Raw genomic sequence first — 27,594 nt, forward strand, 5'->3', positions numbered from 1 at the left:
GTCCAGAATAAAGGCTACCATAGATATGCCCTAAAAACGCTTAAAAATAAGCCTCAAAATGTTAAGTCTGATCTTCAGGTAACTTAACTGCCTGACAGAGCAAAGTTCCTTTCCTTCAAGGAAGACAATAAAATCTAACATTCAACAAGGTAAAATCACAACATCCAATCAAAAATTGTCAGCCATGAAAAAAAAAAACTGGAAAACATGACTCATAAGCAGGATAAAAGTCATTTAACAGAAAAAATAACTAGCATAGTGGAATTAACAAAAGAGGATATTAAAACAGCTATTATAAACATGCTGAACATGTTCAAAGATTTAAAAGAAAACATGAATATGATAAGAGCCAAAATAGAAGATATTTTTTTTTTTTTTTTTTTTCTTTTTGCGGTATGCGGGCCTCTCACTGTTGTGGCCTCTCCCGTTGCGGAGCACAGGCTCCGGACGCGCAGGCCCAGAGGCCATGGCTCACGCGCCCAGCCGCTCCGCGGCATATGGGATCCTCCCAGACCGGGGCACGAACCCGTACCCCCTGCATCGGCAGGCGGACTCTCAACCACTGCGCCACCAGGGAGGCCCAGAAGATATTTTTAAAAAGAAATAAATGGAACTTCTAAAGATGAAAAATACAACAAAATTTAAAATTCACAGGATGGGATAACAGCAGAACAGACACTACAGAATAAAAAAATAAATAAGTGAACTTGCAGACAGAACCAAAGAAACTATTCAAACTGAAGCACAGAGAGAAAAAAGAATGAAAGAAAAAATTTTAAACACTGGAAGAGCCTCATGACCAACAACACAGTATCAAGCAATCTAACCTATCTGCATTGAGAGCGGCAAAAGAGGAGAATAACAGGAAGTGAGAAAAAACGCATTTGAAGAAATTATTCAAATATGATGAAACTATAAACCCACAGATCCTAAAAGCTCACTGAACCCCCAAGCAAGATAAACACAAACCACACTACACAAAGGCACATCATAATCTAACTGCTGAAAACCTGGAATAGCAAAAATCTTTAAAGTAACCAAAAGAGGTGAAAAATAAAAAAAACTTGCCTGCCTTCCATAAAACATACAATTCATCAGAACTACACTCTTCAAAACACGCTTATTGCCTTCAGATAGGACATACTATAGCATTGTCAAAGGTAAGATGGTAGAGTTAATACATAATCATAAATAACAGATTTTACCTTCTCTGTGAGACAATTTAGTTCTATTTAATGAGTCCCAAAAGTAGCCAGATAACTATAGTGGGAGTGAGGACACCTGAATGCTGTTTCTGGAATACATCTACCAGGAGACCATTAATAAATAGCTTAACTTACTTCTGCTTCTTCTAAGCCAATGTGTAACAGTTTAAAAAAAAAAAAAAAAGGACAGGTATAATAACTTCAAAGATCTGCATGAATTCCCTATCTCTCCTTGTAAAATGCTTCAAGAGCCTTAGACTGCATTATTGCAGAGTACTAATTTAATTAGACAATTTAAAAAATACTAAGTCATTTTTAATGTTCTTTTTAAGGATCATTTGCTATAATTGTTGCTAACTAAATGCAACAGAGACAATCACAATCACTATTCAATATTACTATGTTGGTATTTTTAATGAAATAGAAAGGGGCGTTTTAGAGGTTGAATAGTTTTTGCATGTTTTTCCTAAACTGGTGTGTTCTATATATAACACCTTAAGTACTGAAAAGTCAAAAAATTAGCTAGAGTAACAGAAAGGCTTATGAATGAACAAACAGGTACATTACAAATTTAATTCAGTGATTTTAAGTTTTTATTTAAAAAGCAGAATTAGAACTTATCAGTGATATTTTACATGTATAAGTAATTACGTACCGAACACACCTCAACTATAAAACTCAATACACATACAAATATTACCATAATAGTTATATTCTAAGGGTCCAAATTCAACTGAAAGTAGGAAATTTAAATCTTTACCTAATATCTTCTGATAGGAAAGAACAATCATTAGCTTCATAACTGTACACAATGGATCCAGTAAATTCTAAGAAGGGGAGGTCATCTTCCAAAACACTCTTCTGAATAGATGCCTTGAGTTAAACAAAATTCCGAAAAGGCACAAATAAAATTCACATTAAATAATAAATATTCACTGAAATAATAAAGTTCACTGAAGCATTCAAATTATAGTTCTAAGTTTTATCAACTAATGCTTTATAGATTAATGAAGTCATACGGACAATTTAACAAAGATAAAGCTACCCACTGTAAAACTATTTTTCTAACAAATTTATTTGCAAACTTCTAATCCTATTTTCATAAAAGCATTTATTTTATTAAATTTTTCTTCAATTATATTAGTATTCTACATGCAATAATATTGCTATAAAATGCTGAAGACTGGTTGATGGAGCTTAAATCTATGAAGACTTAAAACTCACTTAACCATAAAAATTCACCAAAATAAATACTGTCTAAATTATTATCTGAATTGGAACAAACTGGCAAGGTCAACCATGTAAACTAGATTAAAAGGGAAAGTATAGAGTAAGAATTCTCATTTTTGTAAACCCAGTTAAAATTTAATCCCATTCATCCATTCAATGACTAGATTCTGGTTCATTCACACAACAGCAACTCCAAATGTAAACAATGGCTTGAAGTTTACAAGTTAGGATTGACTCATTTTACAGTCAAATGCACATTAAATTTTCCATCTGAAAGAATAATCAGTGAACAGCATACATACCTTTCTTTCTTCTACAGTATATGTCGTCTTCTGCGTAGACATCCATTCAGGAAGTTTCCGCTGCTGTGTTGTTTCCAATGTTTGTTCATTCATCTTTAAAAGGTTCTAGTCGCAAAATCCAAAAAACAAGTACTTTGTGAATAAATACAGTCTTTGTAAGAAAACTCAGAGATAGACCTATCAATATGATTGAAGATCCAAATATACATGTTTAAATTAAGTTACAGCACCTAGGCCCAAATATAGGTTATAAGAGCTGGAATTGCAAAAGAAAAAGAAACATACAACATGCTAGCTCTAATGACCATACATTTAGTATTTCCTCTTTTCAAAATAAGTGAGCCAGTTTAATTGAGTTCTAAGGTTCTAGCAGTTTCAAAATTTTATTATTCTCTGACTTTGATCCTTTTAAAAAATAATCTTTATCTCATTTACAATGAGAATATCTGGGTGTATAAACTGCTATAAATTTTTGACTTTAATTTTCTTATCATCTTTCCTAAGATCTAAGTAAACCCATCAAACTGATAAACTGTTCACAAGTCTACCTGAAGAGAATTTTGAGACAGATAAGCTTTTCTATATTAAGGGTTTTTAATTATACTCTTGGCCTAACAAGTGAACCAGTCTCCCTAAGAATAAGAGTTTCGTTGAGAATATTTTTTTAAAATCTGTTACGAGCTTTGAGGGCTCTACTCAATATAAACCACACTTCAAGAATGGTTGTAGAGAATACAATTAATAGGAAAACCATGACATACTTTCTTTTAAAGATAAAACAGATCCATATCCTCATGTGACTTAATACACTAAACTGAAGTGGCCTTAAGTTCTTAATAAAATTCTTCAAACCCCAACCTTAGTTCCTGTTATCTCAAATTTCTAGTAAAGGCACAGCAGTTTTTAGTATACACCTGAAGATTCTTATGATGAAACAATGTCAATATGAAATAATCAAAGCAACTATTTATGATTATGGGATAGCCTGTTATCCCTACTGATATTTAGCAATACAAATTCTGAAAAAATTAAACAATATCCAGCAAGTATCCATTTAAGTGCTCATTTTCCCAAGCATAAACCCCCAAAACTGAGAACACTAATAATGTATGAAAGAAAATTTTTAAAGATTACTTTGGCAAACAAGTTTTCCATACAGAACAAACTCCATCATTCTTATGCACTGGGAAGGAAAGGATCAACGGCAGGAAAGGGGAACTCACTGGCCCTACTGGGGAAGAAGGAATGAAGGACCTCCACCACCAAATGTGCTAATGACCTCAAACTGGATGGTAGCCTTGAAAATCTATCAGCGGTATCCACTAGCAGAAAAATACCTGAGTATCTATCCAGAAAATGTTCCAGATATAACTAACCTATCTAGGCTGCTTATCATAAATAAGCCTGGAATTCTGGCTTTATTAATTATGTCTGGAAAATGGGGGGTAGTCAGTATAGACTTAAAAAAACGCACAACATGTGACAGAAATCTCAAGGTATTTGGGGGACCCTGAAAAGGGAGGAATCCACCTAGATCTGTTAAGCAAAATCTGTGATAAACCATTGTCATGACTTCCCTAGCCCTGAGAGGTCTTTTAAAAGTTCAGTTTGAGGGCCTCCCTGGTGGCGCAGTGGTTGAGAGTCCGCCTGCCAATGCAGGGGATACGGGTTCGTGCCCCGGTCTGGGAGGATCCCATATGCCGTGGAGCGGCTGGGCCCGTGAGCCATGGCCGTTGAGCCTGCGCATCCGGAGCCTGTGCTCCGCAACGGGAGAGGCCACAACAGTGAGAGGCCCGCATACCGCAAAAAGAAAAAAAAAAAAAAAAAAGTTCAGTTTGAGACTCCTTATAAAAGTTTCATCAAAGCAAAAAAGCTTATACGATCAATTATAGTTATATTAATCATCAAGCCAAGTTTATTGAGACCAGTCTTATTTTGCAAACAAATTGGTCTTAATTTGGTTATATTTGGAAGAAATGAGGGTAAATTTAGAGAGAAAAAAGATTATGTTTCAATGAATATTAAATCCCGGAAATCCCAGTTTTGTTAATGGGGGTCTGTATTTACTAAGACTCACTTCCTAGATAGTTCCTTGCTGTTAGGTTATATTAATGCAAAGTTTAATTAAATTATTAAAAGGACACTCTAAGTTTGTTTTTGAAGCTTATCTCAGTAATCTTTTGGATGAAGATCAGATGCCCCATGACCTGCAACCAGGGGATTATGCATACTGGAAAAGACATAATTTAAAGGACTATCTCCAACCTAGACAAAAGAACTCTTATCAGGGACTCTTAACTAGCTCATGTATACTGAAACTGAAGAGAACTGATTCGGATTAATCCCCACTTACAAAGGGTCCCTACACTGGACTGGCCTAGAGATTATGGCTGACCTCAAAATCACCTTAAAACAATGCTCAGAGGAGAAACTACACTCACACTAGGATGAGAGGAAGAAGACATCAGAAGAAGACAGCTAGACCAAGATCCTGGACCTGGCTTGTACGATCCTTTATAACATTTTCTTGACTTCTTGGACCTTTGCATATGAATCAAATGTTTTCCTATCATGGGCATGATCCTATGCTAATTTTAAAAATCAATCCAGGGGCTTCCCTGGTGGCGCAGTGGTTAAGAAACCGCCTGCCAACGCAGGGACACGGGTTCAAGCCCTGGTCCGGGAAGATCCCACATGCCGCAGAGCAACTAAGCCCGTGGGCCACAACTACTGAGCCTGCGCTCTAGAGCCCGTGTGGCACAACTACTGAAGCCCGTGCGCCTAGAGCCCGTGCTCCGCAACGAGAGAAGCCACCACAGTGAGAAGCCACCCCCCACCCCCGCGCACCGCAACTAGAGAAAGCCCACGTGCTGCAATAAGACCCAATGCAACCAAAAATAAACTAATTAATTAATTTAAAAAAATTCTTACGGGGCTTCCCTAGTGGTGCAGTGGTTGAGAATCTGCCTGCTAATGCAGAGGACACGGGTTTGAGCCCTGGTCTGGGAGGATCCCACATGCCGCGGAGCAACTAGGCCCGTGAGCCACAACTACTGAGCCTGCGCGTCTGAAGCCTGTGCTCCCTAACAAGAGAGGCCGCAATAGTGAGAGGCCCACGCACTGCGATGAAGAGTGGTACCCGCTTGCCACAACTAGAGAAAGCCCTCGCACAGAAATGAAGACCCAACACAGCAAAAATAAATTAATTAATTAATAATAAAAAAAATTCTTACTTACGACTTTAATAATACTGCCAGCTATGTTATTTGTATTTTGCCTGTTTTACAAGATTGTTGTTTCTTGCATTACCAAATGCGTGACTGAGCCTCCAACAAAAATACATAGTTTTATATGAGATCAATAATTGTAATAGTGCAACTCTACATATGTGAAGATGGATGCAACAAGGCAGAATTTTTTTCTGGACCGTAACAGACTAGTAGGACAGGTGGTCCTTTGACTATTGTTAATAAGACCTAGTCCAGTAATAGCACACTGAGTGGACTATCAGCAAAATTTTTGCCAGACCTAGGAATGAGCCTTCCTAGCACCACAGGATGAAATGGTCATGAAATGCCTCCCAAATCATGGTCCAATTTATGACCGTGAGGGGGCCCTGTCAACTACAATTGGCACTTGCCATTGGCACTTGCCATCTACCTCTACAAGGATTAAACCATGTGCTGCTGCAGCGGCTGACCTTCAACACCCCCTGAAAGGAGTTCAGCGTGGAGAGCAGGAAGAAGGCCCCCTGCGCTCTGGGAAAAACTGGCAGAACAGGTCTTCAGAGAGTTCAATATTTTCAGGAGACAATTTTATGAGCCCAAATCTTGTATCTCCTCATATCTGGAAAAGCACTAAAATCCTTCATGGTGACAACTGCTCCTCGTGGCTACCAAAGACCTTCTGCAAAAAATATGTGCTTGATTGCATGTACTTCCCCTTCACCAAAATCACATATATACTGACCTTCCCCCTTAGCTCTTTGGAGCAGTTTCTCAGAGTTACCTGAAATGCTGTCTCCCAGGTTATAGTCCTCATTTTGCCCCAAATAAAACTTAACTCACAACTCTCACGTTGTACATATTTTTTAAGTCAACATCAGTAAGCTATGTAATTTAGAAAATATAAAACGGAGGAGTTTCAAAATGAAAACTTCCTTTGAACAGTTTTTTTTTTTTTTTTTGCACACATTGCTCAAAACTATTCTGTTAATCCAAAACCATAACATGTACTAATGCAGAAGAAAAGGACATTTTTGGAATCTGTGCATGAGAGTTTGGGGTTCCTCCAAAAAAAAAAAAAAAAAAAAAAGAATATTCCATCTGCACTTGGTGCTCTTTGAATCATTAGCAAAGTTTGGCATTGGGGAAGATCTATGATTCAGTGAACCAGAATGGACAACGCAAATGTTAGTGCATTATATGTAATAAGATAAAATATATAAACTATATATGCTTTATTCATTGTAAGGCATTTTACAAATGTTAGTGGTTATTAATAAGTTTATATCTGCCACAAATCCAAAACCCTTGACAGGACAGTCAAAAGTTGATCCCAAAGTATATGTATATACACATACATATACACACACAGACACACACACACAGGAAAGGAGAGTCTATTCTTAACCTTAAAATACATTTTTATTAAACTGGAAAACAAGTTTTTGCTACACGCAGAGTAGATCGTTTACAAAACTGCCAGAAAATTGAGTTTTCTGAAAATAATAAACAATTCTATAAAAACAACTATAGGGGGCTTCCCTGGTGGCGCAGTGGTTGAGAGTCCGCCTGCCAATGCAGGGGACGTGGGTTCGTGCCCCAGTCCGGGAGGATCCCACATGCCGTGGGGCGGCTGGGCCTGTGAGCCATGGCCGCTGAGCTTGCGCGTCCGGAGCCTGTGCTTCGCAACGGGAGAGGCCACAACAGTGAGAGGCCCGCGTACCGCAAAAAATAAAAATAAATAAATAAATAAATAAATAAATAAAAACAACTATAAAATCTTGGAATTCTGTAATTCATTCATACCACCAAAACAGAAATAAACTTCAATAAACTTCAATAACTCTTCCCTGCAGCCACCTATAACGCTAAAATCATTTTAATTTAAAATGTCTAATTTTTAGATGTAAATACTCTTTTTTGCATACAAAATTCTGTCTAGATACCTCCAGGCAAATAATTTGAAAGTAAAATTGTTTACAAACCTAACATTTGTGTCAAATTTACTTAGATCTTGGGACAGATAAAAAGCATACAGAAAAGTAAAGTTGTAGAGTAATTTGCAATAGGGAAATTCTTCAGCGTACATGAGGATTTTTTTTTTAACTTTTTCTTTTTTTTAAGATTTTCTTTTTTGATGTGGACCATTTTAAAGTCTTACTGAATTTCTTACAATATTGCTTCTGTTTTATGTTTTGGTTTTTTCGGCCCCGAGGCATGTGGGATCTTAGCTCCCCAACCAGGGATCAAACCTGCACCCCCTGCATTGGAAGGTGAAGTCTTAACAACTGGACCACCAGGGAAGTCCCTACATGAGGATTTTAATCATTGATCAGATAAAGGTTATTCTTGGGAGGGATCCAAGTCATTGAATAATAGAATTTTTAAATTATGTATTTAGCTGTTACGTGTTGAGTATGAACAACGTTGACACGTCTTTTTCTAAAATCAAGTCGTATCATTTCATAATGCTTCACACTTTGAGCCATTAAAGGATAATAAGCTCCTCTTTGAAATAAATAATATATTTTGATTTGTTTTGGTTTGGACTTTCCTGGAATAATCTCACGTATCTATCCACCACTACCTGTTACTTTTCAACTTTTATCACTTTTTTAAAGGCTGGCTTTAAACAACATACACCTGGGATTTTTGTTGTGGTTTATTTTTCTGGTTTTGGTTTTGAACAGCCCAATTTGAACACATCTGTCTTTCAATAAGGAGATTCATCTCATTCAGTTAGTGTAAGTACTTGAGTTTTCCCTTTCATTTACTTTGATTAGTATTTACCTTCTTTTCTTCAGTTTCCTCTTATTCTTTGTCCACTTTTTCCAACTGTGTGAAATTACCATTCATACATTTTTACCATTGCCAGTGTTAAAATTTCACTTTTTTTCCATCCTATTACTCTACTATCTCAGCAAAATAGTAAAACTATATCCCTTCCCCACCAAGACCTGACGTTTGCACTGTCCCTCTACCCACCAAGGTAAACTCTTGGAATGTTTTGACTTCCCCACCCTTCTAACTACTGTTTTTTTGTTGATACGGTTTTGGCTACAGCCTGTAAGTTTTCTAGTATTGCCCTTCTACTTCAAGAATCCTTACTATTTTCTAAACATTTATGTTACCAATTTCATCATCCATTTTAATATGTTTATATAAATTTAAATATATATGTAAATGTATATATTGCTTACTATAGTTTCCTCTTCCCTTAATCTTGTCAATCTTGAATCTCTGTTCTGATTCAATTGTTTGTTCAGAGGTTTTTTCAATTATTTTCCTCAAGTAGAATATGTAGGTGATTAAGCACTGATCCCCTGCATATGTGAAAATCTATTTCAAACAGGTAAGAGAATGATGTGTTGGCTGAACATAACAGTCTCTCAGCAGTTTGTAGATGTTCTCTTACAGTGTTCTGCCTTTTAACGTCATAAGTAAGAAGTCCATTGTTTTTCTGATGCTTTCTTCAATTGTGGGTAATATTTTTCCCATCTGGCAGCATTAAAAATGTTTAAGGATTTTCATATTTTTAAGAGCCTAAGTGTACACTCTTTACTCTCCTTGGAATCACTGAGTCCTTGGAAAAGACTGCTTTCCAAGTCTTTACTTAAGATGAGAAAATGTTCCCCTTGTTATAGGCTGAATTGTATCTCTCCCCAGTACAAGATAGGTTGGAGTCCTAATCTTTGGAGATAGAGTCATTACAGAGGTAACAAAATTTCAATGAAGTCATTAGGGTCGTCCCTAATCCAAAATGACCGGTGTCTTTATAAAAAGGAGAAATTTGGACACAAGAGACAAGACATGCGTAGGTGGAGGATGATGTGAAGACACACATGGAAAAGAGTCATCTACAAGCCACGAAGGCAGGCCAGAAACAGGCCCTTCCCTGACAGCCCTTGGAAAAAAAACTGCCAACAACGTGATTTCAGACTTCTAGCCTCCAAAACTGTAGAACAATAAACTTCTGTTGAGTCTTCTAGTTTGTGGTACTTAATTATGGCAGCTGTAGCAAACTAATATACCCCTGTTACTAGTTTAGTTATTAATTGCCATAATCTATTCCTTTTTTCCTTCTACAGCATTTATTCACATTCCAGTGAATTTCTTGCCCGAATTTCTTCTGCTTGTGTCTATTTTTTCCTACCTGATGACGTCCTCCTTAATTTTGTTCTATATTTCAAAGAGACTTCTTCCACTCTCCTTAATTTTGTTCTGTATTTCAAAGAGACTTCTTCCACTTGATTTCCAAGATGCTAATTTCATTCTCAACATTCTCAACTTCATTTCATAGTCCTTTTTCAATTTGCCTCCTGAATTTTTATAATGTTGATATCTCGATTGTTAGTTTCAGAAAGTCTCTTTGTAAAAAAAAAAAAAAGAAAGTCTCTTTGTACTCTAGTTGAGTCTCCCTAAATGTGCTTATAATTTCTTTCTTTCGTAAAAGTTATAGTCTAACTATTTCAAAGATCTGTGTCAATGGGAGCTTCCTATTTTGGATGTTCTGTTGGTCTTCTTTCCCCTGATGCTGGATTCCTTGGGTGGACTGTTATTTTACTTTACCCATATAACTCTGTTTACCATCAGCAGCCTCAGCTCTTAGGGTCCCTCAGGAAGCTGCAAACTGAGGACAAAGAGACTGTAAGTCTTCCACTGAAGCACTAGGAGGCAATATCTCTATTCACAGGTCTCCCCAGTTGTAATCTCAAGGTCTAGCCCATCAACACACTGAGCCCATCAGTACAACTCCTCTGGAAGTCCTCTAAGACAGGAAAGATCAAGTAGGCTTCCTAAGACCAATGAGTTGTTCAGTGCATTCAACAAATACCAATTTAATTTTCAGCCATATTTGTTCTACCACAGTAATTCTATTGAGTATTTTATTTAGGAAATAATGTTTTAGTTCCTTTCTTACCCTCCAATTTTCCTTTTCCACTGTTTTCAGTTCTTTGATTAATATATTTCCTATTGAATCCATTGATAATACTTACAGGAACTTTAAGTTCTTTTTTGTGTAGAAATTCTTTTTTATCAAGGTTGTCAACTATTCAGCTTAATAAGCTTGATATCTGTTGATTTTATTCAAATACATGATGACTCTCAATTGCCTGCTTCATTTAAAAATGAAGTTTTATACGGAAGTTGACAACATTTTCAAGTTCATGAAACATTCAGAAAATGAAACTATTTTTACGGCACACTGGGAAGGGGATCTGGGAGTGTGAATATGTAATTTTGGGAAATTTTTATCTTCTTTATAAAATTAAAATTTTCAAACTTTTTTTTTTTTTTTTTTTTGCTGTACGCGGGCCTCTCACTGCTGTGGCCTCTCCCGTTGCGGAGCACAGGCTCCGGACACACAGGCTCCGCGGCCATGGCTCGCGGGCCCAGCTGCTCCGTGGCATATGGGATCTTCCGGGATAGGGGCACGAACCCGTGTCCCCTGCATCGGCAGGCGGACTCTCAACCACTGCGCCACCAGGGAAGCCCTAAAATTTTCAAACTTTTTAAAAACAAACTTGAAATCATTTAGATGGAATACTTCTTTTTGTTTGTTTTTTTGGCTGCATTGGGTCTTCGCTGCTGCACGCGGGCTTTCTCTAGTTGCAGCGCGCGGGGGCTACTCTTCATTGCGGTGCACGGGATTCTCATTGCAGCGGCTTCTCTTGTTGCGGAGCACAGGCTCTAGGCGCGCAGGCTTCAGTAGTTGTGGCTCGCGGCTCTAGAGCGCAACCTCAGTAGTTGTGGCGCGTGGGCTTAGTTGCTCCGCAGCATGTGGGATCTTTCCGGACCAGGGCTCGAACCCGTATCCCCTGCATTAGCAGGCGGATTCTTAACCACTGCACCACCAGGGAAGTCCTAGATGAAATAACTTTTGTATGTTATGCTTTATGTTTAAAATGGTTACACACAATTCCTGATTAAGACCTTTTAACAACACATTCTTAATATTCTGTAGAGCAATCATCACAAAGAAGCTTTGTTAGCACAAGTGGTAGCAAATAGCAAAAGAGGAGGCTTTGCTCCAATATACTGAAGACTCCTTTTTCACTGTTAACCAGCATTCCAACAATTCGATCCTTTAAATTGCACTTCAAGGATGCTGAAAGTCTTTAAATCTAATGCTTCTCCTTTTCTTCTACTGAGAAATACGTTAATTTCTTCTGATGATGTAAATAAGCTTCAAAAATGAATGTTTTTATATCAAGTATTTCAATGTAATGCTAAAAAGCTCTGTCTCAGGTACACACTGGCTTTGCTCGAATAATATTATTAATCCTTCTTTAGGATTCAAATAACACCAATTAAAAAATCACTTCTATGGGCTTCCCTGGTGGCGCGGTGGTTGAGAGTCTGCCTGCCGATGCAGGGGACACGGGTTCATGCCCCAGTCCGGGAAGATCCCACATGCCGCGGAGCGGCTGGGCCCGTGAGCCGTGGCCGCTGAGCCTGCACGTCCGGAGCCTGTGCTCTGCGGCGGGGGAGGCCACAGCGGTGAGAGGCCCGCGTACCGCAAAAAAAAAAAAAAAAAAAATCACTTCTAAAATTATTTTAACTTCACTCTGGCAAAGCTGAATTTTTACTCTGGATCCATAAATTTTGTCAGTACATGTGAATATATTAATATTTTCCACACGATCACTGCACTTTTGATTAAGTTAATTCAAGTGCTCAAAATGTCAGTTAAGGATACCATTTTTTGAAGCCAATTATTATACTTCAACAAATCTGCAAAGTAAGAGTCATTCACATAGAATAATTTGAAATTTTCCCTTTAGCTTATAAATCTTCCTTTGGACTGTCAACACACTTCAGTAATGAAATAGCTAATCAGATTTCCTCACCTAAAGCTGAAAAGAAGGTACTGTAGCAGCTTGGATTTCATTAGATTCACCATTTGTATGACATCATTTAATGTAGAATTCATAACTACAGGCAAATTTTAATATACAAGAGCTTCTCTGTGACTAAGGCAACATATTACTTGGAATATCAGGTTTTTTACCTTGAAACTTAACATAAAGTCTTTATATCTTTCTGTTATTACCAGTCCCAAATTTCCACTGTCTCATATGTTTCAAAATATTCATTTTTCACTTCATTTTTCATCCCCGGTTGGTTTTGGAACTTCTTTACCAAGCAAATAATGTCCTTCCAGGCATTTTTCAAGGATTCTATACAGCCTTCTAACTGAGGACCATTGCCAATATTTATGAATTCAAAACTGCGATGAACACTTTTTTCATTAATCTTCTGGATTAATGTTGTCTTTGTGTCCTTGACAAATCTTCAACATACCTTCTAATAGAATAATTGAAAAATGGCAACTCTTCCACTTCCTTTGCCCCACTGGTCCAAACATAGTGTTCCGCATAGGCAGGGGGAAAAGAAGCAGATTTAGCAAACTAGTGAGGTAATCTGAGCTTTATTCATTGTGCAATCCTGTAACTAGCTTCTTGAGTTCAATCTATTATTTCCTTTATCAATCTCTTAAATTCGTTCTTATTTTTTGCTCAAAGACGCTTTCAAAAGTTCAGATCTTTTGTTTAGTAAAATAGATGTTTTATGAAAAGGTACCAGAGTATTTTGTTTGACATCCCTACCTCATTTGATTTAGGCTGAAAGTGAAGAATTATGGGAACACCAAATCCAATTCTGAAATAATCCTTTACTGCCTAATTATTGATTAAATACTTAACTATTATGTTCAACTCATGAATCGGATGACTTTCCAGCTTTAATCACTATCTTAGACATCATAGTGGGAAAGCAGGTATCTATAGAAATTAAATCTATTTGAATATAAAGTACTTAAAATACTACAGGTCTTTAATTCCTTGGGAAAAGTTTTTTGTCAATTGTTTAGCCTGTCTGTATTATGAATATTTCTAAACAAATCCTACCCAAAAAAATTTTTTTAATTAAGGAGACTAAACAAAAACTAAGTGTACTGAAATAACTTATTTTCATTTAATTTAATAATCAAAACTTTTAAAGTACATAAATTATACTTCAGGGTAATCAAATATATTTTTAAATGAGTTTCTAAAGTTACAAGGCCTTATACTTCCTTATTGAATCAAATGAGTTGCATGTGTTCAATTAATCATTTTTAGACATAAACACTAGTTCTTTAAATTCTAAAAACAAACATTATGAAATTCTATCAAAATCAGGGTTTGCCATATTGTCACATCAAAAGCCCATAATAAATAATTAAAAGTTAAATAATAAGAAAATTAATAAAATTAATTGTAATCTATTAGAGAACACTAAATATCATACAATAATAATTAGCTAATAATCCTGCTCTTTTCTATGCTAGTAGTAAAATTATGAAAATTAAGACAATTAAAATTTAAAGAACGCCCATAACTTTCCCAATGATTAAATAACATACACATAGCCAATTAAAGTGATTAATAGATAGGAAATTATTTAACAGGAAAGTCAGAAGGAAGTACTACATGATACAGCCACAACACAACTCTTTTTGACCATGTTTACTATGCCTAACCGTACATGTTATTGAACTCAAGTAGCTAACAAAAGGATCTACATAAAGAATGTTCAGGACTTCCCTGGTGGCACAGTGTTTAAGAATCCGCCTGCCAATGCAGGGGACACGGGTTTGATCCCTGGTCCAGGAAGATCCCACATGCTGCGGAGCAACTAAGCCCGTGTGCCACAACTACTGAGCCCACACACCTAGAGCCCGTGCTCCGCAACAAGGGAAGCCACGGCAATGAGAAGCCCGCACATCACAACAAAGAGTAGCCCCCGCTCGCTGCAACTAGAGAAAGCTCGAGTGCCGCAACGAAGACCCAATGCAGCCAAAAATAAATAAATGTATTTTTTTAAGTGTTCAAATATAATTTTACCTAGTATAAATCTTTGAATGTTTGCCTTACAAAGTGCTTTTATACTTGAAAATTATAAAAAATATGCAACCATCAAAATCTTGCATTACTATAACCCATATCACTATGCTGCAGCACAAATTGGAAGGCACTAACTTTGCTCCAGTTAACTCTTGCCAATGGTCAGTATGGACCCAGTGTTGCCAGACCTTCCAATTTTTCAAAAGAACTGGATGTTACTAAGCAATCTTCCATCATATCAATTTCCAAGACCCAGTTTCCTGCAGGCCTCTTCATTCTAATCTCTGCTGTAGACAGATCAATACTAGCAGCTGATGTGAGTATCCCTAGAAATTTTAAGAGTCAATACCCCTTCATAAATCATCCTTTGAGTGAAATACTTGGGTACATTTTTGTAGGTGCACTACTGAATGAGTGGTTGAGAAAGAGTAGGAATAGGCCAACAAATGGATTTTCCTTCAAGAGGCCCACAGGAAACAGGGTGGTAGTCTGGGGCATCTACTTAATTAGTGGAGTAGGAAGTGAATTATCCTAAGACTGGAGCACATCCCCTTTTTCTCCCCACTTCTGAGTCTACTGTGTCAACTCATACTGGCCTGGAGCATTATTCCACTCTATGGCCTCCGCAATGATGCTAGGAACACTCACACAGCAAATCATTTACCTTCCCATCTGTAGAACTGTGAGTAAAAACTATGAACCCAGGGCTTCCCTGGTTGCGCAGTGGTTGAGAATCTGCCTGCCAATGCAGGGGACACGGGTTCGAGCCCTGGTCTGGGAAGATTCCACATGCCGCGGAGCAACTAGGCCTGTGAGCCACAACTACTGAGCCTGCGCGCCGCAACCAGAGGCCGCGATAGTGAGAGGCCCGTGCACCGCGATGAAGAGTGGCCCCCACTTGCCGCAACTAGAGAAAGCCCTCTCACAGAAACGAAGACCCAACACAGCCAAAATTAATTAATTAATTAATTTAAAAAAAAACTATGAACCCAGAGTGGGGCACTGGCCCAGTTCTTCCAGTCCATCAACCTATCAGCATCAATCAAATGCTTTAACAGTAAAGTTATTAAAAGGACTAGTTTGATGGTCTAGTGTGAAAATTAGTATGTCTAAACAGAACCTAGGGTAAATGGAAGATAAACCATCTTCATGAAGGCAGGCCAAGGGAGTTTCTTCACACAATACCAAGATATCCCTTCAAAATACTTCTCTAGTTTTCACACCACTTTACCTATAGTTACATTTTTAAGAATTAATCTTAAAAAAATAACCAGTATTCCCCAGAAAGATGTATATACAAGGATAGTCATCCATGTTATACACAATATTTAGAATATATATTATATAGTGCAATATATATATTTAGAATAACAAAAGTTGAAATCAGACTATACATCCAACAATGGAAAAATGGTTAAATAATAAATAATGGTACATCCATAAAACAGAGCACTATGCAGTCATTAAAAAGATGTTCTTATAATTTATCAAGTGAAAAAGGCAAGTTAGACTAATTTCAGAAAGTAAAGATGTATGTGTGTTTGTCTATATGCATATATTAACATATTTTATATATATATATACACACACAAACACAAACACATTTTTCTTTTAAGATTTTTTTGATGTGGACTATTTTTAAAATCTTTATTGAATTTGTTACAATATTGCTTCTTTTTATGTTTTGGTTTTTTGGCCACAAGGCATGTGGGATCTTAGCTCCCCAACCAGGGATCGAACCCGCACAACACTGCATTGGAAGGTGAAGTCTCAACCACAGGACCACCAGGGAAGTCCCCACAAACACATTTTTAAAGGCCTTTGGCAATGTATACCAAAATATAAGTGGTTATCCCACAAATGCAGATAGCTTTTAATTCTCTTCTTTATGCTTTTCTATATGTTCCAAATTTTCTATAAGAAAACGTGTTACCTTTTTGCAATCAGAGGAAACGTATGCCAATAAAAGTGGGAAAGATTTTTTTTGTTTGTTTAATGAACAATCAAAGTTACTTTTTTTTTTTTTTTGCGGTACGCGGGCCCCTCACTGTTGTGGCCTCCCCCGTTGCAGAGCACAGGCTCCGGACGCACAGGCTCAGCGGCCATGGCTCATGGGCCCAGCCGCTCCGCGGCATGTGGGATCTTCCCGGACCGGGGCACGAACCCGTGTCCCCTGCATCGGCAGGCGGACTCTCAACCACTGCGCCACCAGGGAAGCCCAAGATTACATTTTTTTATACTATAGGACAAGAGTCAGCAAACTTTTCCTCTAAAGGATCAGATAGTAAATATTCCAGGAAGACCGTTGCTGTCACCAACTATTCAAGTTTGCCACTATAGAACAAAAGCTATAAACAATACTTAAGAAATACGCATGGTTATGTTCTAATAAAACTTTATTTATACACAGTGAAACCTGGATTTACACAAATTTCATGAAATACTGTTTTTATTTTTTTTTCAGCCACTTAAAAACGTAAAAACCATTAGGCTCATATTCAGTACAAGCAGCAAGTTAAGATGTGACCTACTAGCCAGTTTGCCAACTGCTGCTATAGAACACAGACAAAATGCTCTAAGACTAGAAAATATCCAATGCTGCTGTGATTAACAACCCACTATAGCTATTTTTTTAAATCACCACAATACATTCATAAAATACCTAATAAGAATGCAACTTCTTGGAAAAGAAAAGCTTTTTGATAAATTAGTTGCAAAATGAACCTCAATATAGCTAAATGAGTGAGCTTACTATAGGGTTAGTAATATTAGCCAATTAAATGTTAACAGATTATCTGCCAAAATTACAAATTATGTTTTGAAAGAAGTCCTCTTAGGTGATTTTATTTGACACCAATTAGATAGTAGGATAAGCTATCCACTCAAGCCCCTTCTAGTTCATGTCAACAGAAATCACACCAATAAGATTTAAGATTTAAATTAGTAACAGATTTAGAAAACTTAAGACCAATCACAGTTCCAAATTAGCTAAGAAGGGATAACTTTTTCACCACCTAGCTTTTAAATCATACTATACACTTCTCTCTGGCAGAGTAGAAATTCATCTCAAAAGCACATTTTTCCCTTAGAATGGTGTCATCTTCTAGAGAACGGACAGACTTCACACCAGTCGCAAGAGAAAGTTGGGTTTCAGTGGATTAGCTCAGAGATTTCTTTGTTCCTAAAACCTCGAAGGTAAGGAAATTAATGCCTACTGTTACCACAGTAACCGACTTACCTAATTGCTTGAGGGCTAATAAAGAATCCCAACCTTTTTGAAATGCATCCCCCAAAAAACAAAAATACACTGTTAAGTTAAATGGCACATGCAGATAACCATTTCAAGTCCAGGAAAAAATTATCAGTAAGTATTTCAATGCCTCACTCTGAGAGACAATTACATTGTTTAATGTGGACAAATTTTCAGTTACTACCTAAAATGGTTCAATTCTGTTTTGTTCAAAATATATGAAGGCTAACCTGATGAAATACACTGTTTTATAAACCTGATTATTTAATCAAAAATGCAAGAATTTTAGAATTATTCTAAAATTTTCTAACAAAATGTCACAAAAGAGAAGTCACGGTAAACAAGCTAAAATTTCTATTTCTCACTTTGGGCACTGATGCAAATTTTACAAATATCCATTGAGTTTCACAAAGTTTCTCTAAGGAACAAAGCTGTATCACCATCACTGTACACAAAGGAAAACTATTAACAAAGGCTAGCTGATTTTGCAAAGGTCAGCAGAGTGCTCTCGCCTTAAAAATCATACTATGAAGAAGCAGGGAAGTACAGTGGGAAGAAATCTGGACTTGGAGTCAGAAAACCTAGGCTCCAATGTTGCGTTGTATCAAGAAAAATTATCCAAAAGTTCTAAGTAAGACAAAAAGAAGGCAATACGTCCTTTCAGTGTCATACAGGAGCACAAGCCCACCCAATGATTATGTCATATGGAATATACATTTATTTAACTCATTATTTACTACTGATTAAAAACTCAGACTCTATGAAGTTACATGTTAACTTGTAAAATTTTATCTGGTAAAAATGCAACTGAATTCTGTCCAGCAGAAAAGATCATCTCAACGCCTATGGTTTTTACTGCCCTGTAGGACAGCCCGGTACCTAAGCTAGCAAATGTTTCAAAGTTCTTTCTCCAATGTCTTTATGTGATGGTAAATTTAATGTATCAACTTGACTGCACTAAGGGTTACCAGCCCAGAGCTGGTAAAACAGTTATTTCTGGATGTGTCTGGGAGGGTATTTCCAGAGATTAGCATTTGAATAGGTAAACAGAGTAAAGAAGACTGCCCTCACCAATGGTGGGCATCATCCAATCTGTTGTGAACCTCAATAGGACAAAAAGGCAGAGGAAGGGGAAATTTGCTCTTTGCTTGGGCTGAGATGTCCATTTTCTCCTGCCCTTGCACATCAGCACTCCTGGTTCTCAGACCTCTGGACTCTAAGCAGGTCTCACACCACTGGCTCCTCTGGTTCTCAGGCCCTCAAATTTGGTCTAGAATAACACCACTGGCTTTCCTGGGCCTCCAGCTCGCTGATAGCAGATTGTGGAAATTCTAAGCCTCCACAATCGCATGAGGCAATCCCTCACAGTAAATATCTTTCTCTGTATCTATATATATATCCTACTGGTTCTATTTTTCTAGAGAACCCTATTACCTATATAATCTTTGCTCCGCTTTGAACCAATTTTATCTCCTGTTGGTTCCCTCATTATTGAATTAAACAAATGTGATGTGCTCATTGTATATTTGTATGAGAATTTGTCTTTAGTTTTTTTAGAAAAATATGCTGTGACACTTGGCCACTTAGTATCCATGTGATCTTGCACAAGGCACTACTTTTCTAAATTTTCATTTCTTCATCTGTAAAATGGGATTAAACTGCCATTATATTACTTGCCTTATTATATTACATTATTATTATATATTACTTGCCCTACTGACCACGGGGTTGATGTGAAGATAAACAGTGATAAACCTGATGTGACATCTCTTAAACTGCAGCTGTACATGAGTTGGCATACTGATAGGAGTAGTGATAGATCTTTTACTGCTATTATACCCCATTCTCTTTAGTATACTGAGAAGGATCAAGAACCTACGGGTACAGAAAGAGATATCAAATCCACACAAATTAGACTAAGTATATAAATTTATCAAAAGTTAATTAAAGGGCTTCCCTGGTGGTGCAGTGGTTGAGAGTCCGCCCGCCGATGCAGGGGACACGGGTTCGTGCCCCGGTCCGGGAAGATCCCACATGCTGCAGAGTGGCTAGGCCCGTGAGCCGTGGCCGCTGGGCCTGCGCGTCCAGAGCCTGTGCTCCACAACGGGAGAGGCCACAACAGTGAGAGGCCCGCGTACCGCAAAAAAAAAAAAAAGTTAATTAAACACTGAAGTGCTTCATAGGCAGAATGTTCTTTTAAATGATAAATCCAAATAGAGAAAAGAAAATGGATTCATTTATCCAAAAAGACTTCATTCTTACGCATCAGATCTGATCCAAGGAGTACTAAATTTCAACATGCATCTATTTTATTTCTCTGTGTATTACACAAATTATATTTAGGAGGTTTCCAACTACAATCCAAGTTACAACAGTAATATACATACACTCATCTAACTTTTCATGTGTGTAGATGAGAACATAGAAAAAGAATAAATTTTAAAGACTGATAAATTATAAGATTGGATTAGTAAGTGTTTTCAAATAACCTAACAAAAAGCTTGTAAGACTAAAGCAGCTTAAATGATTCAGCAATTCACTTTGGTTATCAATGTCCTAAATTTGGTTAGACACTTTGGGTTTCACCTATACAGTTATGTTATTTTTACTAAAAGAGGCAGTTTCCAGTCAAAAAGTCTTTCAAATGTTATCAACAATGCAACAAACTTTAAAAATTCTGGGTTTGAGTTCTTTTATTATATTAGTTTCTGAAAATGTAACCTTGCCCTATGAGTTTATCTATACTTAACCAATATACTAGCAACTACTTTATATATATATACATATACTATATAGACACATATACACATGCACATATACACATGCATGTAGCATCTATAATTTATTGTAGAAGATATAATTTATAAGGTATTCTCCTGTACTGTTTTTGAGAATTCCTTTCTACTTTTCAATGCACTAATAGGAATAGGAGGGGCAGAGTAAAAAAAGTAGGACCAAAGAACCCACGACAGAGCCCTCATTAAATTCCCTAATTAAAGAGGCTTTAATTAATCTATTGCTCGATTTCGGCTAATCTTAATTTCACTCCAAATAACCCAAGCAAGCAAACAAGAAAAGCCAAATAAAACCACCACTAGCATTTGGTCCAGCTACAGTAAATCACAGCAATTTTAAAAGTAGTGGGATTTTTTTTTTTTTGAGAGACCTACTTCTTTATAGGCATCTACCAAATTTTCATAACTGTCAAGTATTATGTAATATGTAATTTATAATAACAAAGTATAAACTAAAATTTGTATTAATAGTCAACTGAAATAAAATACAAATAGAAACAAATAAATACAATAAAATGCCATTAAAATGCTAGCAACGGGAAAAAAATAAAAGCTTCTCTCTATGCTGTGTCATTGTGAGAAGCCGCACTGCCCATAAACCAGGAACATGACTTTACCTGAACTGAATCCATGGCACAGCGAAGTGCTTTATAACTGAATTTCACTATCCAACTGAATAATTCATTATTTTTAATGAATTTCCTCTGTTCTGTAAGTAGCAATAGCCAGTCAGCTAAAATCAACCACTATAAACTGGGAGACTGCAGAGGAAGTTTTCAAGTAAGTCAGTTTAAAACTTGCTTAGGCTGCCTATTTTTCCTTTTTATTTTTTTACTCTTACTTCATATGGCCTGAGATGAAATTTTATAGGACTCATTATCAAGAGGACATTGACGGTTGCCTACCCAGCATCCACTCCACTCTGTACCCTTCGTACAGTACCATAAATCTGAGATAATGACCAGTTGCTCACAAAGCCAATGTGCTTCAGGACAGCTGCCCCTACTACCAGCTCCCATGGAAAATCCAACTGATCTGAAAGTCATCCCATTCCCCTTGCGACAATGATGATTCAGAAACTCAGACCTAAACTCAAGGCAGTCCCTTGAATTTGGGTTAAGAATAAAACCTATGGTCTAATTCAGGCCAACGAGATACAAAAGAAGGTGTTTAGGGGGTTTCTGAGAATAACGCGTCTTGCTCTTGTAAGAAAGTACCAGAAGAGATGCCCTATATTTGAGAATGGGAAGCCTGGGCCTTCTACAGCCGGTGTGCCATTATGATGGAAGCCCGCTTGAGGACGAAGCCAACACACAGAAGACAGCACGGATGAGAAATGGAGCTACGGTAGACGGACTAAACCAGTCTTCAAGTCAGCCCTACCTCAGCCTTCAAGTTTCATTTTAATAATAAATTTCCTTATTTGTTAAGCCTGCTTGAATCAAGTTTTCTGTGCTTGCATTCTAATACACAAATATAATTGAAAATAAAAGTATGTGGCCAATTCTTTTCTTTCTTTAACCCCTTATCTTAAAATAAATTATAACAATAAAAAAACTAGCCACACAAAGGATACAATACCCAAAGTTTCATAACTTCATAGAGTTTCAAATCTTTTTAAATCAAAATAAGAATAAAATAACATTAAATAGCAATGTAACAGAAAATTATAACTGTTGGGGAAGCTAGTAAAGTAGTCTTGTTCAGGCTTCAGAGGCGGCACTAGGCCTCTCTCGGACCAGGCAACGACCCTAAAAACTGCCTAAGTGCCAAACTGCTGAGCTACATACAGGCCAGCAGGGGTGACGCCAGCACACCTTGTAAATCATTAGATAAGACAGGGAGTAAGTCTGGGGGCTTGAACCTTGAGGGCCTGGCCAGCCTCCGGGGATTAGACAACATTCCAAGACTTTCAAGACCAAGACATTTATGACAATACCAGAGCTGCAAATTTGCACACAGGCTGATTATTATCAGCCTTCGGCCTGGTGCTTATAGTGGGACTCCTTCTTGTAGCAAACTGAAGTCTCACCCGTGGGGTGGACGCACTGCCTGGGGCCTTTTCACAATTGGGACTCCAGATTGCTGTACCAGGGACTTCCCAGCGCTGCTTGGATATGGATGTAGGTGCTTCCCCAATTCGGTGATGTATAAACCTCTGTCTTTACTATTCTTTCTTAATCAGTTATATTATTTTTTTTCTTAATTAATATACTGTATTCTCGTGTTAATTCAACAAACTCTTTAAATTTTTGCTTAACTTAGTGCAGAGTGGTTATTTTGCCAGCGAATCCTACGAACCTTGAAACCAAAAGTAAGGTTTTCGGCAAAACAATCACTTAAATAAATGGCAGTGATATTTAACTTTAGGATGCAAAGCTCTGTATTGAGCTGAAATTCAGCATTGTCAGGTAGAAAGAAAAATGCAGTATTTTACAATAAGACCAATCTAAGTGTGGGAGGAACAGCAAAAGATAAAATAGAGACAGAGTGAAAAAGAAACTGGAAAATTAATATATAATTCTGAAAGCAATCATAAGTTTACCCAACGCAAATCTTCCGTAAGAACTTCAAATTGGCCTCTTCAGACAGGAAGCAAGTTTACGTGAAATGAGTAAAAGGAAAAGAACAGCAAGTTTACGTGAAATGAGTAAAAGGAAAAATCAGCAATCTTGTGATTGTACACCTCCCAGAAGGCAAAAGTTATCTTCCAGTCCAATTATCTTACCACCACACTCCAGTGCCTTCATTTCATGAATGAACAGCAAAAGCAGATCAGGTTCCTACTTCCAGGCATGGAAACATTCATTATTCAACAGCAGACGTCCCTGACACTGATGGTCTATCACATGGATAGGGTCCACTGTGAAATACGGTGACATATGTTCAAACATCGCTCATCTGTCCAAGTCACTTTTACTAACCTGGTGTTCTAGCCAAATAATGACTGATGGGTATTCCTTTTGACTTTGCCATATAGTTCTAATTGTTCTATAAAGAAATACCATGGACCTGTGCATTATCATTTTCAAAAAAAAAAAAAAAAAAGATCAGGTGCCAATAGGTGATGTCTCATGCTACACATCAAAATTTCCAGAAGCAACAAACCTTTGATATTTTTTCCAATGGGCTCCTATTATTCCTACCATACACTAGGAAGATCCCATATCTCTACCTTCTCGGCCTCAGAGACCTAGAGAGAGGGTGAATCTCTGCCCTGCCCTGAAGAGCTAGCCTATCAGACTAAAGGTGGAAGATCATAAAATGCAGGGACAAGAACACTGGACTCAGAAAGAAGCAAAGCCTTAAAGAAGGGAAGGGAGGGAAGGTCACTGGTTCCAATTATTTTAGGGAGAATGTGAAACTATTCTAATTGCTTATTTCCCAATGAAGAAATTATTCAAAAACCATCCTCTTTCTTAATCCACCCATATATAAGGCATTTATCAAAAAAGAAAGAAAATCACCTTTAAAAGAGGCCTTGGGGGAGGACACAAGTTAATAAACCTCTATGATCCCCAAGGGCAGTACTGCAGAATAATGATGGTGTTGATGATAACAAAAAAGATGGTGATAATGATAAATAAAAAAAAATAAAAGAGGCTGACTGCTATGACTAACCAGCTTTCACATGAGGTAAGCTTAACTCTTATCAAAGAGCTAAAGCCTCCAAAATACTTTTCGCCCAGTATCACTTTGAGGTGATTTGATTTTATCAAATTTTATCAATTGGACTAAAAGGTTCAAATATTCCTGAGATGACCAGATTCAAGATAAACATATACAAATTAAGGTACTTTTCTATATGTGAGCAAGAATCAGTTAAAAAATATAATTTATATCTAAACTCAAGAACAGCAAAAATGACAATCTGAGGAATAAACCTAATATAAAATGCATGAGACCCATTTTAAAGACAACCAGAGAAGTTTACTAAGACATCAAAAAAGGGCTAAAGAAGACACACTGAGTTTCTGGATAGTCAGTCTCAAAACTTTAAATATATTAATTAAATCAATACACTCAAGAAGCAATACCAAGAAAAGACGTCGGCAGGACTTTTCATCGAACCACAAGTTTATATTAAAGTTCACTAAGAAAAGAAATAGGTCAAGAGCAGTAAATATTTTTTTGGAAAATAAGAACAATAAGGAAAAGCTCACTCTACTAAACATAAGCAGTACACAAAAACAGTAATTAAAAGTGTGGAATTGGTATAAAAATAGATATAAATCAATGGAATAAATAAAACATACCACGTTCAGAAACAGAGCCATGTAAATATAGAAATTTGACATATGCTAAAGGAGGCATTTCTAATCTTTAAGAAAGTACTCAATAAACGAGGTCAACAAAACTGTCTAAAATTCTGGTATACCATTATCAGCAAAAAATTCAAAAGATTAATCACATACAATATTTGCAAGAGAACAGAAACTGGCCTCATCATTTTCAAAGACATTTTGTAGAACTTAACAGCACTTTATATTTCCATACCCTTCACCACATGCACATATAAACACAAAGATGTAGGCAAAGGATGTTCGTTTTATCAGTCTGTAATAGCAAACATACTAAAAGCAATCAGTAGGGTAAATTAATAGTTAAATAATCAATGACATATCCATATACGGCATAATAAGCAGTCAGTAAAAGAATAAAATAGAACTATATGTATGAAGCTGACAAGTTCTGTAACATAGGTGCCAAGTGAAACAGGAAAAACTAAGTGTCAGTAGTAGTTACCATTTAAATTTGAAAATACAAAATGATAATACGTGTATTATGTAAATGCAAAGAACAATCCAGGAGGATAAGTATCAGTTAATAGGGGTCTCTACAGGGAACAGAATGGAATTGAGGTCAAGTACGTGAAAGTAGAGTTTTAATATTCTATAGTTTGTTTTTCAACAAGCATATCTATCTCTCTCCCATCCTCACTCCCTCAGTCCCTCTCTCCTATCCACCTCTTTTTTTTTTTTAATAATCTCTTACTCTTTTTTTTTTTAATTATTTATTTAATTTTTGGCTGCATTGGGTCTTTGTTCCTGCGTGCAGGCTTTCTTTAGTCGCGGTGAGTGGGGGCTACTCTTTGTTGCAGTGAGTGGGTTTCTCATTGTGATGGCTTCTCTTGCTGCAGAGCACGGGCTCTAGGCACGTGAGCTTCAGTAGTTGTGCCACGTGGGCTTAGTAGCTGTGGCTCACGGGCTCTAGAGTGCAGGCTCAGTAGTTGTGGCACACGGGCTTAGTTGCTCCGTGGCATGTGGGATCTTCCCGGACCAGGGCTTGAACCCGTGTCCCCTGCCTTGGCAGGCGGATTCTTAACCACTGTGCCACCAGGGAAGCCCATATCCACCTCTTTCTTGAAATCTGAGAGTAATATGAAGGGCCCCTGTAAGTAATGAAGTCAAGAGTGATTTATATTTTTCTAACATGGAATCCTGAGGATAAACACAGTCTCATGATTTTAGTAAAATCAAGAATGAGAGGAGCGAAATGTTGATTACCTTAATACAAGTAGGAAAGATATGGGTAACAAACCCATTCAGCCTTCCCCATCCCACCCCCACGTATAACAGCAAAGCTTCTGGAATGGGACTGACCTCATTACCGGTACCAGGAATGAAATCCAATTGTTTTAAAGCCAATATGGAAATCCCACTCCCCTTGCTACACAATTGATTCAGGGACAGGAACTATAACCCAGGTCTCAATTCTCTGGTCTCCATTCCTGTCCATAATTACTAGGTCCAAGGTGGTCCAATTGTAACAAAGATCAGGATGGGAAGGGATGATTTTCCTCCTTCTAGATGTGAAGAAAGAAATATATAGCCATAGTTGATGCACACAGTCATCCTACAACCATATAAGACATCACCCTGAAGGTAAAGCATTTTCATGCCTTCTTCATGGGAGAGGAACAAATACAGGGCCAGAAAAAATAGGCAGTGCTCTGACTGAACATGCCTGAAGGCCACTCTATCTCAGGATGTGTCCACTAAATAGGCTAATAAATAACCTTTTAAAGCTGAAGTCACTTTGATTTGGATTTTCCATTAGTTGCAACTAAAAGCATCCCTGTTGATGGGATGGGATAAGTAAAACCTAATACCACCTCTTGATCCTATTTTTTAAAGACTATATAGAATTCCATTTTCTTTATCTATCATAATTTATTTAACTATTCCCTATAGATGACAGTTAGGTTGCTTGCAAATTTTATCGCAGATAATGTTCAATGAATACCCTTGTGTGTATGTGTGTATCTTTAGGCATTCATATTACTATTTCCATAGGACAGATTATTAGACATGAAATTACTAGGTCACAGAGCACTCCTATTTCTCTGCCTGTCTTCTTAACAATAAATTTTTCACAACCCTGGGAGACAAGACAACCCAAAGAAGCTATACAGAAAGCTAAGAAAAACTTCTACGGAAGTTTGGTCAAGGACTTTACCAAATCGTGTGGCGCAGAATTTCGAACTGAAAACTAAGAAAAGATGTCTTACATCACCTGCCACTCCTACAAGAACACTTTGGTCAAAGAACAGACGTCCATGAAGGCTTATGGGTTGACTATGAGTTGCAATACAACCATATATAACTCAATACCTAATTTTCCAGCGTCAGATATAGATCAAGTTGATGGTATTTGAGATGGATATTAACGGATCGTTATCACCATCAGTACTGTAGCT

General features: G+C 37.2%; 1 protein-coding gene across 4 annotated transcripts in view; it reads right to left on the reverse strand.

The window, feature by feature from the left end:
- The window catches only part of WRN (WRN RecQ like helicase), a 135,027-nt gene that overhangs the window by 102,173 nt on the left and 5,260 nt on the right, over nucleotides 1–27,594 (reverse strand). For all 4 annotated transcript variants that reach the window (XM_081221208.1, XM_081221210.1, XM_081221207.1 and 1 more), the window contains exons 3-4: nucleotides 2,738–2,842; nucleotides 1,966–2,078 (exon numbers count right to left, since the gene is read on the reverse strand). In XM_081221208.1, coding sequence (XP_081077334.1) covers nucleotides 1,966–2,078; nucleotides 2,738–2,830 — 206 coding nt within the window. In that variant the 5' untranslated portion in view covers nucleotides 2,831–2,842. The remainder of the gene's footprint in view (nucleotides 1–1,965; nucleotides 2,079–2,737; nucleotides 2,843–27,594) is intronic.

Source organism: Mesoplodon bidens (assembly GCF_964165515.1).
Source record: "Mesoplodon bidens genome assembly, chromosome: 20".
NCBI classification, from domain to species: Eukaryota; Metazoa; Chordata; class Mammalia; order Artiodactyla; family Ziphiidae; genus Mesoplodon; species Mesoplodon bidens.